The sequence below is a fragment of the Halichoeres trimaculatus genome, unplaced genomic scaffold (genome assembly GCF_033239565.1).
Source record: "Halichoeres trimaculatus isolate MK-OKI-2021-1 unplaced genomic scaffold, fHalTri1.1 fHalTri1_scaffold_8, whole genome shotgun sequence".
NCBI lineage: Eukaryota > Metazoa > Chordata > Actinopteri > Labriformes > Labridae > Halichoeres > Halichoeres trimaculatus.
This window is the reverse complement of record NW_027437186.1, coordinates 21,840,962-21,856,143: the sequence shown is the minus strand read 5'-3', so window position 1 is coordinate 21,856,143 and position 15,182 is coordinate 21,840,962. Positions and strand designations below refer to the sequence as shown.

At 42.9% G+C, this 15,182-nt stretch overlaps 1 protein-coding gene across 8 annotated transcripts; it reads right to left on the bottom strand.

Moving 5' to 3' along the window:
- On the bottom strand, window positions 1-10,446 carry zbtb18 (zinc finger and BTB domain containing 18). Of its 8 annotated transcripts, none has more exons than XM_074675779.1 (2): window positions 10,012-10,446; window positions 1-4,853 (listed from the first exon to the last, which is right to left on the bottom strand). In XM_074675779.1, exon 2 carries the CDS (start codon window positions 4,831-4,833, stop codon window positions 3,136-3,138), a length of 1,698 nt encoding a protein of 565 aa, XP_074531880.1. In that variant the 5' UTR covers window positions 4,834-4,853; window positions 10,012-10,446; the 3' UTR covers window positions 1-3,135. The 8 variants fall into 8 exon arrangements, with proteins under 8 accessions (XP_074531880.1, XP_074531883.1, XP_074531879.1 ...); XM_074675782.1 differs by having other exon boundaries at window positions 1-4,850; XM_074675778.1 differs by lacking the exon at window positions 10,012-10,446 and adding an exon at window positions 7,736-8,080 and having other exon boundaries at window positions 1-4,850.
- Between the last annotated feature and the right edge of the window lie 4,736 nt (window positions 10,447-15,182).

Genomic DNA, 15,182 nt, shown 5'->3' with positions numbered 1-15,182 from the left:
AACCCAACTATGATTGTCAAAGCTAAAAATGACTAAATCTGAAAAAGGAACATAAAATAAAAGCAAAGAAATTCTTAATCTCAACAGGGAGAAAATAGATTTAAATCAAAATCTGCTTGTTTTTTTTCCCAGACAGTGATTGTCCTTTTTCAAAACACTCAGTCATTTTAAGCCCCCCCACCCTTAAACCCTCCACCCCATCCACCTTTCTATAAACTGTCTATGAAATCTGAACATTTTATTTTATACCTTGCTTTTAAAAAAAGAAAGAAAGAAAGAAATCTCCCCCTTTTGTTTTCAAGTAAGCACAGCAAAAAAAAAAAAGGAGATGTTTTGTCAGGGTGGCTACTTCACAGAGTCTTACTCCCACAACTCCACCCCACACTTACACTTCAAAAATAAAGATACAGCCCGGACTACAGCAGTTTAAGGCGGTCAAGTACAACCAGAAGACCAAAAAAAAAAGAGATAAAAATAAAAAATAAATCAGCAGTAATGATGAAAACAACAGCAGGATGGAGTGAGCCCATATGTAGAGACGCTGCCAGTGAAGAAATGACGTTTTGCAGAGGGGAAAAAAATAGAGAAGATGCGGTGCAAACTGCCGCAATGTCACCCACACTGTTGCCTTGGCAAAGCCTGTAGGTGCCACCAGATGACAGGACGGCACATACAACCACCCCACCCACCACATGCACATGAACGGGGGTGTGCGCACATACATATACACACACACACACTCACACACACACATCGAAGTGAGGAGAAATACATGGCGTTCACGTTTATCTCTGTGTCAAAGGTTTCTGGATTGTTTAACCGCTTGACTAGTATTTTGAAATTCTGACAAAAATTTGAGAGACAGAGATTTAAAATAAATAAATAACTTGACTGGAATTTAATTGTTGAAACCCAGATTCTGAACATTCACATACAAAAAAAGGAAGAAAATTCTTCCAATCATATGATGAGAATATAATAAGACATCATTTTCTATAAAACTCAATAAATTTCATGGATTTGTACAGTTTTAAACAGCTACTTTCCACTGCTCTACAGTATCAAATACTTCTATCGCGTCAGAAATGTTGTGTTAATAAAGGCATCTTTTCAGCGAAAAATCTGATTTCATGTCATTCAGCCTAAAAAGGTGCATCCAGGCATGCCAATTCTCTCCCATTGAACTCATCAAAGAATTAAAAAACTAAAACTCTTCATGATATAGATTCACACGGCTGCATCAAATGTTAAACCTTCAGGTGGTTTGTTCTTGATTCGTTCACAGCCGAGCTTGACTTCAGCGTGTGTGACAAACATCTCTGGCCCTTTAACTTTCAGCAGGACAGCTCAGTTCCAGCCTCTCTCCTTATTTTTCCTTCTCTTCTCCGTTACCTTCCACACTTTAGCCGAGTCAGAGCCATGAGACTGCACTCAGCGGACCTAGAGCAAAGGGTGCCAAATAGGCAGAAATAATGTTTAAAGATGGCTCAACCAGGTCTAGAGCTGCAAAGGACGGAGACACGAGAGATTAAGAACAAACGTACAGCAGAGAAATTAGACGCCTGAGGAGGAGCAGAAGGAGCAAGTGCTGGGTGGACGTTGATCTTCAGTAGGTTAAAATAACTGGTGGTAACCAGTTACACGCTCATAAACACACACACACACACACACACACACACAAAACACACATACACACAGCAGAGAGAGATCAGTGCATATAGTCACAGGCTTCAAAATGCTTCACCTTATCGCTTCAACATCCGACAGAAACACATTCGGTAACATTCTTCTAGGAGCCCAGCGACAGACCTACGACCAATAGAAAAAAAAATCTTCACCGTCAGAAGTGATCAAAAATTCCCCCTGATGCAAAAACCACAACTAAAAGGTTTAAGACAAAATCAAATTTCATGCATTTTTTCCATAGTCGTGAGAATAATATTCAGTTTTTCAACAGACCGCACCCTGGAGTAGTATTCACATTAAAAAAAAGGAAAAAACAAAAGCCCATTGTCAAATATTTGATCAATTACAATGTGTACAGTAATACAGCAAATTCACATTTCTATTTTAAAATATACAGGTTTGGACTTCATGCAACAACAGCAGGTCCCATTACAAAAAAGTAACAAAATAATAATAATAATCATTAATTTAAAAAAAAGTAACGGATTTAAGTCTAAAACTATAGCAGAACAATGTACAACAACTTTAAATTAAATACCTTTTCAACAAGAGATGTTTTAAAGACTGCCAGCTACATTTAAGAAAAAAAAACTATTAATAACAATAATTATTATTATAATAATTTGTAAAGGTCTTTTCAATTTTAGAAAATACTTCTGATTGATTGGAAGTGAAAAAAGGAGGCTGTGCATTGCATGAGTGCCATCAGTTTGTCTGTCAGTCAGTCAGCTTTACCCTGAACACACAACAGCAAAGAGCTTAATGAGAAGCGGGGAGCGCTTCGCCAACGACACCTCCATGCCAGAAGAAAATAAAATTAATACACACACAAAAAAAACACATTCACACACACTTACACACATCAGGTGAAATTTTTGCCAGAGTAGTGCAGCATTGCCACTCACACACACGCACGCACACACACAAACACACACATCTTCAAACTGTGCGTGTGGTGGTTTTGACTTGCGGTGATCACAGTACCCGTTTAGTGTATTGTTATGCTTTTTTCACTCCAGTGTGTTCGACCTGAACTCCTGCAGCGGTGTTTTTGCTTTCTGCAGAACTGGGACCGTTACACTGGCCAGCAATCGGAGTGTTGTGTCTGAGATGAAACACAAACAGAGTGAAAACTCTTGAAAAAGGCGAGACATTCTCCCGTGTCCTCAGACGCAATCAAAACCACCAAACAGAAGTTACGCCAAATAAAAATAAGAGTTCAGAATAAAATAGAAATAAAATTACCCCAAACAGCAACAACAGAAAAAACTCAGTAGTAACATTTTCATGTGCTATTAAAGTGCAATTGAATGAGATTTTGCGACACACAAGAACATGACTCACTTGAACCCAGAACATCAAACTTTGCCACCTCCCTTTCACCTCCCCGTGCCTCTCTGCCCTTCTTTCTCTCTGCTCTTTCCCTTTACCAAATCCCACAGTCTGATTCTACTTCCACAGTTCCTGGGAGCTGTCCTCAATCGCCCAATCCCTGACATTAGGCAGTGCCAGCGGTTCGCTCTTAACTGACAGCGAGTTGACCAGTTCGCAGTGGAATTTGCGAATGTGTCGATAGAGGTCCCCAGACTGCGTGAAACGCCGTTCGCACCACTTGCAAGCGTGCGGCTTCTCACGCGTGTGTACCACTGCGTGCCGGCTGAGGTTGTGTGAGTATTGGAAGCTCTTGCCACAGGTGGTGCAGGTGTAGGGTTTCTCACCGGAGTGTGTCCGCTCATGGCGCTTCAGCGTGTACATGCAGGAGAAGGTCTTGCTGCAGATGGTGCAGGTGGGCACATTGACGTCTCCGGCGGGCTTGGAGCGGATGCCCTCCTGCTCCCTGAAGTGGGAGCTGAGGTGGAGCTGGAGGATGTGTGGGGAGGGGAAAACCTTGTTACACAGCGGGCACATGAAGATCTGGGTGTGCTGAGCTGACAGCATGTTGGAGACGTAGGGCAGCAGGGAACTATCTATGCTGGCCGTCTCAGCTTGTGTGCGCTCATTGTCACCCCCCAGTATGTCCTCATCGTCTGCTGTAGCTGAAGGCTTCTCGTCCCGCTCCAGCTCAGAGGCCAGAGAAGCCTCTCGCAGAGCAGACAGGTGCGCCTCTAGGCCAAGCCTCCTCTGGGCTGACAGAGGCCCTCCGACCCCGTGGTGGGTCAGGCCCCCATTGGAGCTGGGGATGGTTGTCTTGGTGAGGCCGCTGTGCTCCATGTCATAGTCCCCACCTCCCAGTTCCTCTTCCTCATCTGAAGCCACACCCCTCTCCACCTTTACCCTGACAGCCAATGGGCTTTGTAGGCTGTCTGGTGTAGCTGCCCCGCTAAAATAGGACTGGTGGTGGTTACTGTGGTTGCTACCCGCGATTGGCTTGACTGACAGATCCAGGACGCAGTCAGCTGCATCACTGGACACTCTCCTGCCCCGGTGTCCTCCACGAGAGCTCACAGAGCGATGAGACCTCTGTGAGAGGGATCCGGTGGAGCTGGTGGGGCTCCCGGCCGGGGAGAGGAGCTTCCCTCCCTCACTCAGCCTTTCCCCGCCCTGTATCTCCGCCTCGCCGTGCCCTGGGCTGGAGGTAGCCATGGCTGGTGTCCCTGGTCTGTCCGCGGATGGCAGTCTCAGCCAGAGCGGTCCTCCCTCAGTTTTTCCCTCCTCGTCTTCATCGCTGTGCAGCAGGTCGGCTGTGGCCGGCCGGCCTGGGGAGCCGTCTGATAGACTGTCGGCCTTATCGGAGCAGCTGGACCCTCCATCCTCCTCTCTGCGCGTGCTGTCTGCTTCTGCTGTGGCCTTTTGCTTCAATCGTTTCTTACACACCTTGACGATGTCATACATGTGCAGGTAGCTGGCTGCAGCCAGCACATCCTCTACGGGGAGGTCCTGGAACTGCAACTTGCCCTCGTACATGAACTCCAGGAGCAGGGAAAAGGCTGGTGCTGTGACAATGTCACTGTTGAGGTGCACCACGTCTCTCTTGTCCAGCTGGTCCTTGTAGAAGAGGTGAAAGTACATGCTGCAGGAGGCCAACACAGCACGGTGGGCCCGGAACTGGACATCGCCCACCAGCACCGTCGAGTCGCACAGGAAGCCCTGGTGCCGCTGCTCACTCAGACACTGAAGTAAATGTCTGCTGTGGTCTGGGAACTCCATCCTGCCGTCCTCATAACCTGCTGCCGCACAGAGACACAGAGCAGAGTCAAAGTTAGACAGGTCTGATAAAGCTCTCAAAATCTGAGAATTTACACCTCATGTAGGCTTTAAAATATACCCTGCAGGGTTTTCTGCCTTCTAAATGAAAAACCATCTTCATTGAAGGCAAATACCCAGGAAAAAAATAATCCAAAGAAATACAGATCACAGACAAAAACTACAAAAAAGAAACATTTAAATTCAAGGACGAAAGATACTGATAAAATATTCAGGGAGGCAAAAGAACAAACTTCATTTAATTTCTAGAAATGAAATATGTGTGTGAGGTAGAGCTCAGAGTGTAAAGACCACGACACTGATTTTAGTCAACTCTCACACTTTCATGTTTACGATGCAATTTCTGCACAAAATTATCCAAAATGAGGCCAATTAAAATAAAAACAGAGAAATGCAAGAGAGAGGAACAAATGGCACTAACACAGACGGAGTAAGACGCTGAAAACAAACCACAGAACAGAGGACGATCAGTGAAAAGACAGATTCAGGAAAAGGTAGGTGAGGACAGACAGAAAGACCAACATGTGGAAAAAGGACTATTTTAGAGTCATTATGGAATATTAAAAGAAAAAAACAGAAAATGAGCAGTAAAGATGCGGTTTGAATTTCTGATCATCTTTACCAAGTTATTCCTGAAACATCAACAGGGATATCTCAGGTCTGATTCAAACAGCATGCAGGTTACGGTAAAGACGAGCACATATTTCTCCATATGATGACACAGACTGCTCATTTCTCATTATCACAATGACTTTATAAAAAACAAAATAACGAAAAACAGGTAACTAGGAAAAAGGGAAATAACAATTAAAGATTGAAGTAATTAAAGCTTTCTGGTGGACTCTGTCAGTACCCTCTGAGACACTTCATCTCAGGTAAACCACCAGCGACAGATTCTTCCACTCTATCTCTCCGCTCTCTGTTTCTCTCCAACTCCTCTGCCTGCACTACTGGATTGTCGCTGCTCCTACGCTGGTTATTTTTATTAACCCACTTTGGCCTGGCCTGGCACAGCCCTTTTAGGTAACCGGCTTTCAGCTGCACACACTGTCCTCACGTACACATTACACACACACATACACACACTTAGTACCAGCCTACCTACCAACCACCTCCACAGGCTAAGTCGAGCAGGAAAACCGGCCAATTGAAATAGCACTGTTGAAAACGAAAACAGCTTGTCCCTCCTTTAACCTGCGGGCTGCGGCTTTAGGTGTAAGATTAGATGAGAGGGAAAAAAAAAACTGAAAACTTGCAACAAAGCTCTTCAGGTGCGCTCAAGAAAAAGATGATCTAAGTTAATAAGATAAATAAAAAATGATGAAAAAAGGTGGATAAAATGTGAAAAATGATGAAGTCCCACCTGTTAACCACGTTGATTTGTCCTGCCTGAGAAAATACATGGATCCCGCTCTGCACTGTGTTAACCAAAGCAGTTAAATCACCTCATTTGAATGAAGCTACACCAAGAATGTCTGTGTGTGTGTCTGCGCTATGTGTAAATGTGTGTGCGCCCTCCGGCTCGTTCAGACTGCTTTTAATGAGGGGGCTTACGGGGACAAGGGTGTACCACCTCCCACCCCTCCACCCCCCTCCCCCCTCTGTCCGGCCAAACCCCTCTACCTCCTCCTCTTTTTACACACACACACACACCATCCGTCAATCACAAACTCCTTCCCATCTGAGTCTTAGAAGAAAAAACCCTGCACATCCGCCCCGTAGAAGAAACTGCCCTCTTCCTTAACTCCCCCAACCCTCCGCCCACCACCACCACCCAGAAGAGAAGATTTACAGTACAATCACTGTAAGTGCCCTGCTCGTCACAGCATCAATCCTAATCCTTAAAGATGGCTAAAAATAAAGACGGCGGTGGCGGCGCTGGGGAGGGAGCCGTCGGCGGAGGCTCAGGAGGGCAGCAGCCCCGTCAGCCGCCCCGGCCCCAGCCAGCCGAGGGAGCCAGGCAGGGGTCTGAGGGAGACACACACATAGGACAGGGAGGGTTAGGGAGGAAGAGAGAGGGAGAGGGAGAGGCTGGGACGGCCGGGGAGGGAGGCTTACCCACATCTGATCCAGCTGACGGGGGCCATATGGCAGCTGCTAGCCAGATAAAGAGATTAAGACTAGGAGGGAGTGCGATTACAGCTGTCTAGCCAATTCAGGCAGCTCAAATCTGCAACTTCTAAATTAGTCTCCTCCACTCCAGCCGACAGGAGGGGAAAAAAAAGAGGCTTGGGTGGACCGCACATGCTTTCAAGTAATTTTACAGCGGGTTGGAATTAACTAAAGGGAAAAAAGATGAGAATCGGATTAAAATACGGCTCTCTTTCTGCACTACTTTTCTGCTATAAATCAATTTTAAAAATAGTTATTTTAAAGCCATGTTTCACAAATTTAAAGACTACTTATTTAAACGCTGAAAGTTAAGTATTAAATAAAACATCACTTTAAGTAATTATTTTTGCCTGGATTTTAAGTTAGAAATAGACTAATTCAAGCTTAATTCAGAAAAAAAAAATCTGTTCTCTCACCTGTGCGTTTGCTTTCAAGCGTTTTCTGTATTAAAAAACTTCCAGCAGCAAACAAAACAAAAGCTTAGTTTTAAATGCCAGTCCCCCGATGACAAACTAAAAGCACAGCAGAGCGTTTCCCGGACTGCAATTACCCCTCAGACAGACAGCAACAACCAACACGAGTTTACTACTGAAGCACTCACCAGCAGTTTCACACAGCGCTCGCACTGGTTTGACATGCTGAAGATCCCCACAACAACAAATAAGTACCACACCACCCCAGACACTGCTGCTCTATCACACACACACAAACAAATGCACACACAGAACGATACCTGCAGCAGTATGCATCAACTTGATTAACTCCACTGTAGCAGAATAGCTGGGCTCTCTGGCTGGGAATGGCTGTATCTCTCTCTCTCTCTCCCTTTCTTGCTCTTTCTCTTCCTCGCTCGCTCTCTCTGAATCAATGAGTGGGTAGAAGAGAAGTGAAGAAAAAGAAGAGGGAGGCAGGCAAAAAAAACTAAAAAAAAAACACGCTGTTCAAACTGCGAGGGACAGATGCAAAGTGGAGGAGATGTTGGAGGGGGAACGAGATACCACCTCCCTCCTCCTCCTAACTGGCGCTGATCGGCAGCCACAAACACACACTCACACACGTATACGCACACACACAGCGTGCACACAGACACACACACACACACAAACAGCACTAACTCTCCCAGGCTGCCGCTGAGACTCACAATAAAGGACTGGGGAGGGGTGGAGGCGGTGGAGGGATGGAGGAGGAGGAGGAGGTGGGGTGGATGGCAGCCTGTCAGCTGCTCTGACATCATCCTCAGATGGAGATGCTACCTCCAGCTGTGCTCTTTCTACAGCCATATGCTGCCTCCTCTACACTCCTGCCACCAGACTCCTCTTTCATTCTACCAACACCAACACCACGCAACTTTGTCTCCCTTTTCTCCCCGGTTCTCTCCCTGGGAAATAAACTCCAGGTCTATTAAATACTGTGGGATGCTGATTTGGCTTGTGGAAAACAGAGTTTATTCACAAAATCACCACAGCCACCTACTGCTACCACAACTATCAAGGAAAAAGAGAAAGTTTGCAAAGTTTGTAGAGGTTCTGTGGGAAACTTTTTTAAAGCATTTTTAATGCTTGACTACTCCTCTGCCTCTGTCTCCTTCCAGTAACCGCAAACAAAGGCCAACACAGCACATTTGCAACTGGCAGACACACGCAGCTGATATTGTTTTCCACTTCTTCACGGTTCAGCGCTGCTGCTGCTCCTGCATTCATCCAGTCATTCATTCATTCATTCATCCTTTCTTACATACATCTATGCAGCCCCACTTCGCACAGACCCCTGAGAGCAACTAAAATTTAAAATAAATGAGAAAACAAAAGGAAAACTTATATAAGTGCAGATCCTGGACAAAAGGCTAACAAGCCTTTAATAGACAAAGAATAACTTATTACAACATCATTATTTCACTTTCGTTTCAGCAAAAGTGTGCGTGTGACGTTCCAGGTATTTAATGCAGAGGTGTGAGTACGAAACTACCGTAATCTCTCCAACAGATATGCATCCAAAAACGCCTTAAGTCTAAAAACTACGTTAAGACAAGCAGTCAACGAAACAAAATATTAACACAAACTTCTTAAGAACAAAAATGTGCTAAATCAAAACGTGTCATTTCTTATTAAAAGAGTTTGACCAAATAAAAGTTATTTTGCTGTGCTGCAATGAGGAAAGTGTCATGCGTAATTTTTACTTGAAACATTGACAGTGTAAGTGAAATTTGTTCAAATTTATTTCGTGGAGCGGCACTTTAGAAGGATATTACTCAAAATAACACAATTTTTGGTTATTTTTTATTATTCTTTAAAAATCACGTTCAATATATGAATTTATCCGACATGAGCTTCAGTTACAAGTGTCACTCGACTCTCGGTCGGGACATGAAATTACACTGTTGAAAAGTCGTGCCGTACTGCACTTGATTCATTTTCTGTCTTACTTCGACTCATTTAGAAACCGTAACAGCGCTCTATCCAACACCTGAACTTACAAAACTCTGCAATTCCGTCAGTGAGTTCGTTATAAATTTCACCAATACTTCCTAAACTTCATGTATAGCAGCCTGAATTTGTGAATTTGCAAGCAGCGAAAGGGGCTGCTGTTGCGACTTGCCCGGTGTGGAAATTAGCATAAAAAGTCAAAGTGGTGTTACCTGTGACAGTCTGGGTTACTTAAATAAAAAAGACACCTCAGAACAAGTGTAAATAATTTGTTGGTGGAAGACATAACAAACACCGAGACACGGAGACACACTGACCCACGCAGCTAGCTATAGCCCGATCACAGCTAACAAAAGTAAGGAGAAGAGGCTACATTATTGAGCTATTTACAGTTGTTCGGGAGGCCCCGGTGCTATGACAACAGCTGCTAAAACACCGCGAGGGGAGAGCTAACATGGCAACTATTAGTGCGAGGAGACAACACAGTCATGCTAAGGAAGGTTTAGCTACTTTTTCCCCTCCATAACCCACCCTGTCTCCACTGAGCCTTCTTTAATCGGACTCTGGTATTATAAGCAGCACTTACAGACAACACGGTCCAACGTCTTCCCCGCTGCCTCCGTCAAACCTCCCTTTCTTCTTTCTCCGTCCGAGACAAAACTAGATTGACTTTGGACTAATTTCCATAACAGGCTGCCGAGGCAAGCAGGCAGGCGGAGGGACGTGCGGGGAGTGTAGCACTCTGCGGCGGCCAGATGTTTCCGAGCTGTTGCTGCTGCTCAACTCGGGGCTGGGAAAAGGAGGCGAGTTGACTGGCACAGCACGGAAGCCAATGGTGCCGGCGAGGAGGAAAGTGAAGGCAAATTGGAAGCGGCCCTCCAGCAGAGGAGAGGGAGGGATATGTCTTCTTCTCTCGTCGGCGTAGGTTGACACCAAGCAACAACAGCAGCAGCAGGCACACGCACTCAGAGTGAGCAGTCAGGAAAGAAGAAGAAGAAGAAGCTGGGCCAAACCAACTGGTTCTGCGAGTCAGTGAGGCGGACTGGTTGGCGCAGCAGAGAGCGAGAGAGCGGAGAGCGGCGCGGTGCGACATGGGTACTGTAGTCAAGTCGGATCGGGGGCGGAGCTGACGTGAGCAGGTGCATCACCTTGACTGGAAAAACTACCCTATTGGTTTCCAGCACTTTCAACACTTAACAGTGACTGTATGTAGTTATTTGTTACTGCACCAAGCTTCTTTCTTTTTTTTTTTTCCTAACGGGCATTTGTCCACTCACAGGAACTTCAGTTAGTCATTTAATTGAAACAACGGAATAATTAATAAATGATCAAAAAAATACCATTAAAGAGATGTAATTGTCCTAAATTGACCAGGAGGTACAATTGCTGTTTTCCAACATCACTGCAAACAGCCTCTGATTGCCATACCTGGTATCATTTTAAACTTCAGTGTCTCAACAACTATGGCACTCATAGAATAACTTGTTGTGCCCTCCTTTGGGTGGAAATGCTTATTTAACCTGGAAGTTGTCGTTTACAAACATCATTTCATTTTATCACACCAGACTGTTCATTTACTGGCAGTTTAAGGAGTCAGGAATGTGTGACCAGTTTTTTTAAACTTACAAAAGTCTTATGTGAGATGTGGTTTTAGACATTTATCTGCCCTATGATGTTTTTTTCATCTCTTTTACAAAGAACATTATTGCCGTGCAGAGAGCTGCTGAGCTGTAGGTTAGTTTCCTACATAACATCCATGGGAATGGATCAGAAAATGTAGAACACAGAGCAGCATCAGCAGCAGTGTTTCTCCCTGTTTAGAAAAAGACAACCTGCTCCACAATTATTTGTAGAGGGATATTCAAGAGCTATTAAGGGCTGCACAAGAGCTATAAACAGGCTGCACAAGGGACTTGACTTAAAGAGGTTCCAGATATAGGGGACATAGTATTTATGTTTCAGTTGCATTTTAACAAATGTGTACTTAAAAAGTTATAAATAGACTGATGCAACTTAAATCAGTTTTGAAATCACATATCAGGTCATAATGTAACATGTCTGTAAAGCACTGTCAGCTGGTTGTGACGGGTTAAAAAAAAAAAAAAAGAATTATTCTTTGTCAGAGTCATTGGAGCCTTGAAATGACAAAAGTTTGTGCAGCTCTAGCTGCCTGAGTGAGTCTGCAAGCCTATTTGCATCCCGTAAACCTGTCCTAGTAAACTAATTGGCGTTACTAATAGATGGCTGGATGAACCGCAGCCCTGTATGGTAATGAATTCACACGATCTGGTGTCATAGCTAGAGGAATTGTTAAAATGCAAATGAATGATGACCCTGTTATGTGTCTATCAATTAAGGCATCCATGTTACCAGCGTATGACAATGAGCTCCTTGTTCACGGATGAAAATACAATTAGGCCCTTGGTGCAGGAACAGTTCAACAGGAGGCTTGGACAGAGAGACTCTGATTGAAGGGAATGGCTTTTTAAAACTGTTGGCTAATTTGAGAAATAAGTTCAAATAAGTACAACCATATGAAGGTAACCATTAATTTAACTGAATATTTGACTTTTTAAAAAGGTATGCTGTGAAGAAAACTCACCTCATTGCTACACGCTATAGCCCTTCAGATAGTTTTGTATGCATTAAAACTTGTCATGTTTCTGTTTGTAAACGTTTCCTGAAAACTATTCCCAACTTCTTCATCAGCTCTGTCTTTCTGATCAACTGTTATTGCAACAGATGCCAGTATATAGCCTGATGTTTGAAATAATCTGAATAATGTTTTTATCATCTTAATATAACAAACAAGTAAATCAGTGCAGAGCTCAGTTTTAAGTTTCTCAGCTCCTGAAACAGTCCCACTCATTAGCTGCCACATTAGGCACAAAACAGTCAGACTTTCTTCAGATCTGTATTCACAGTGAGAACAGCTGTGTGTTACTTTTAAGTTTCATTTGAAAAAAATTAAAGAGATCCGAACAAGACTTTTAAAAAACTTAGTGGGTTAGAGTAATGTTCCTGAGTGAATGCAGCTTCCTATGTGATTCTCCACTTTCCACCTCTGGAGGTCGCTGTAGATCCCATGTTTTACACTCCAATTCTCTATTCAGTTCAGTTTAATGAAGCTTTTTCAGGACAAAGAGCGCATCAAATACTAACCAAATAATGAATTTAATATACACATATTCATGATTGGAAATGCACTGAACAGCTGATCATCAAGTGTGTTTTATTTGAGTCAAATATAAAGAAATGCATGTTTGTCTTAACTTTAGTAAGGTATAATTCACAGGTTCATATTAAAGTCTTCTTGTCACTGAGTAGTTTTACAGTCAAAGGTGTTCAACACGTATATGAAGGTATTCTGAGGATGGATTTTGAGGATTCTCGTGGATTTCTGTAGCTGAAACAAAAGGCAGTCAACAAGATAGTCTTGGCTTTTATGTGTGTTTACACCCCCTTTGTTGTCTCTCAAGTTTTTTCTTTTACGTATTATATTCCTATGTACTTCTTTCTATTAGCAGATAAATATTACATCTGTTTCCAGCTTTCTGTGGATATGACCTGTCATTTAACAGATAAATCCAGAGATAAGGATGTTTAAGCTTATTTACATGCATTGTAAATCCTCTCACTTAACTGCTTTAAAGCAGCAGGGGGCTAAAATTATAAATTAAGCCCATAAAAATGAGCTCCATGTCAAAATAAAGGAGGCCGTATGTAGGATAAATATCTCACATCTATGGAAGTTCATTAAAGTCTGTTGTGCTATGATGATATAAACATAAATGAAGAAAAAAAACTGAAATAGTTTAAAATCTAGACTTTCCTTGAAAGTAACCTTAAATCTTTAACTTTCCTTCCCTCTGTATTGACTGAAAGCGATAAGGAGTACATATATTTTGAGATATAGAGTGTTTTGGACCTCAGCAGTCAAAGTTACAACAGAAGCAGAAAATAATAGAAAATTTGACACATTAGATTAAAAATATTTGAAAATTCTTTCACATTAAAGAATCATATAATCAAAGGCTGTACACAAAATGGAAAAACTCACATCAAAAATACTCAATTAATTGTCAACAACCTATTTCAAACAAAATTTGCAGTCTGGTTGCTACCATGCTGGTTTTGCACAGTACCTTATTACCATACATGGATGTGAGGTTGGTAATAGAAGACACAAAGGATTGGAAGCTCATTTAAGCATCCCATTGAGCTGAGTTTTTCACAAAATTTTTTTAGACACATTAGATTAAAAATATTTGAAGATTATACATATATTCTTTCACATTAAAGAATCACATAATCAAAGGCTGTATACAAAATGGCAAAACTCACATAAAAGATACTCAATGACTTGCAGTCTGGTTGCTACCATGCTGGTTTTGCACAGTACCTAATTACCATACATGGATGTGTGGAGATGCAAAGGATTAGTGTCTCAAAATTAAACAGAAACTCAGCTCAATGCAATGCTTAAATTAACTTCCAACCCTTTGCGTCTATTTGACCCAATATATGATTCAAAACACAGTTTTAAGTTTTTGCAACTTAACATGATTTTTTGGACACCAAGTTGACTTCAAGACAAACATCATTACAGACGATCTTTCAAAATTTCTTCCTTTCATCTACCTATCTATTCATCCAACCATCCATCCATCCATCCATCCATTCATCCATCCATCCATCCATCCATCCATCCATCCATCCATCCATCCATCCATCCATCCATCCATCCATCCATCCATCCATCCACCCATCCATCATTCTACTTTCCAGTCCTGCCTCTTATTCTCTCATTGACCATCAATCATCTATCCATTCATTTAACCTTCTTTCTAACCTCCAATCATTGTTATTCTATATATCACAACTCTGCCTACCAGACATGCATCCATTCAACTATCTATCAATCTATCCATCTTTTTATCATTTTGTTTCCATCAATCCCTCTCTTATCACCTTCATATTCATCCATTCATTTATCCTCTTGATATTCCATCTATCCAACCATCCATCTATCCAACCATCCATCCATCCAAGAACCTCCGGATCATGCAGCTGCGAGCATTCTCCACAGCATGTCCAACAGCTCTCCTCATCATTTCTGTAATAGGGGGGATGCAGGAGGGGAGACACTCTGGGAGACTCTGGCTTGCTGACAGAGGAAGAGGAAGGATAAGAGAGGAGAGGCAGACAGATGTTTGAATCGCTGCCTGATGAGATTAATCCATCCTCAGAGGCGGACAATGACAAAGAGAAGGAAGATAAAGAACTGTCTGCCCCTTTTTCTTTTCTTCTTTCATAGAAAGAATCCTGGTATTATTTCTTCTTGAGGTGAGCAGTGTACACAAACTTACACACTCATCTTTTAAAACCTTGAATATACCTGAAAAATGTCAGTCTGTCATGTGTTTAATAATGGAAAACGTGTGCCACCTTTCCTGTTGATCCCTTCTCTGGCCCCAAAAACTTTGCCACTTCAAGATGTCAGGTAGTTACACACAGTCGTTAGACAAACCCACACAACTTTCTGTCCCTAACATTCTCACAAGAAAAAAACTCAATCAGCTTCCTGCTTTTTTTCCAGCTGAGGTTGGGAGGAAGTTAGTCCCTACAGTTTAATAATCTGATCATCTGGCCCAGTGTGGCTGCTGTTGTAGGAGTCTGGAATGCAGCCATTTCGACTGAGTGTAAAATATTCATGAGCATCCAATGGAAGCCCATCTGACTGGCTGGGGAACAGCT

Coding starts and splice junctions, on each gene's coding strand:
- zbtb18 (XM_074675775.1), bottom strand. CDS start 6,293: ATGTATTTTCTCAGGCAGGACAAATCAACGTGGTTAACAG. Junction 4,854..6,253: donor CAAATCAACGTGGTTAACAG/GTGGGACTTCAT, acceptor TCTGTGCGGCAG/CAGGTTATGAGGACGGCAGG.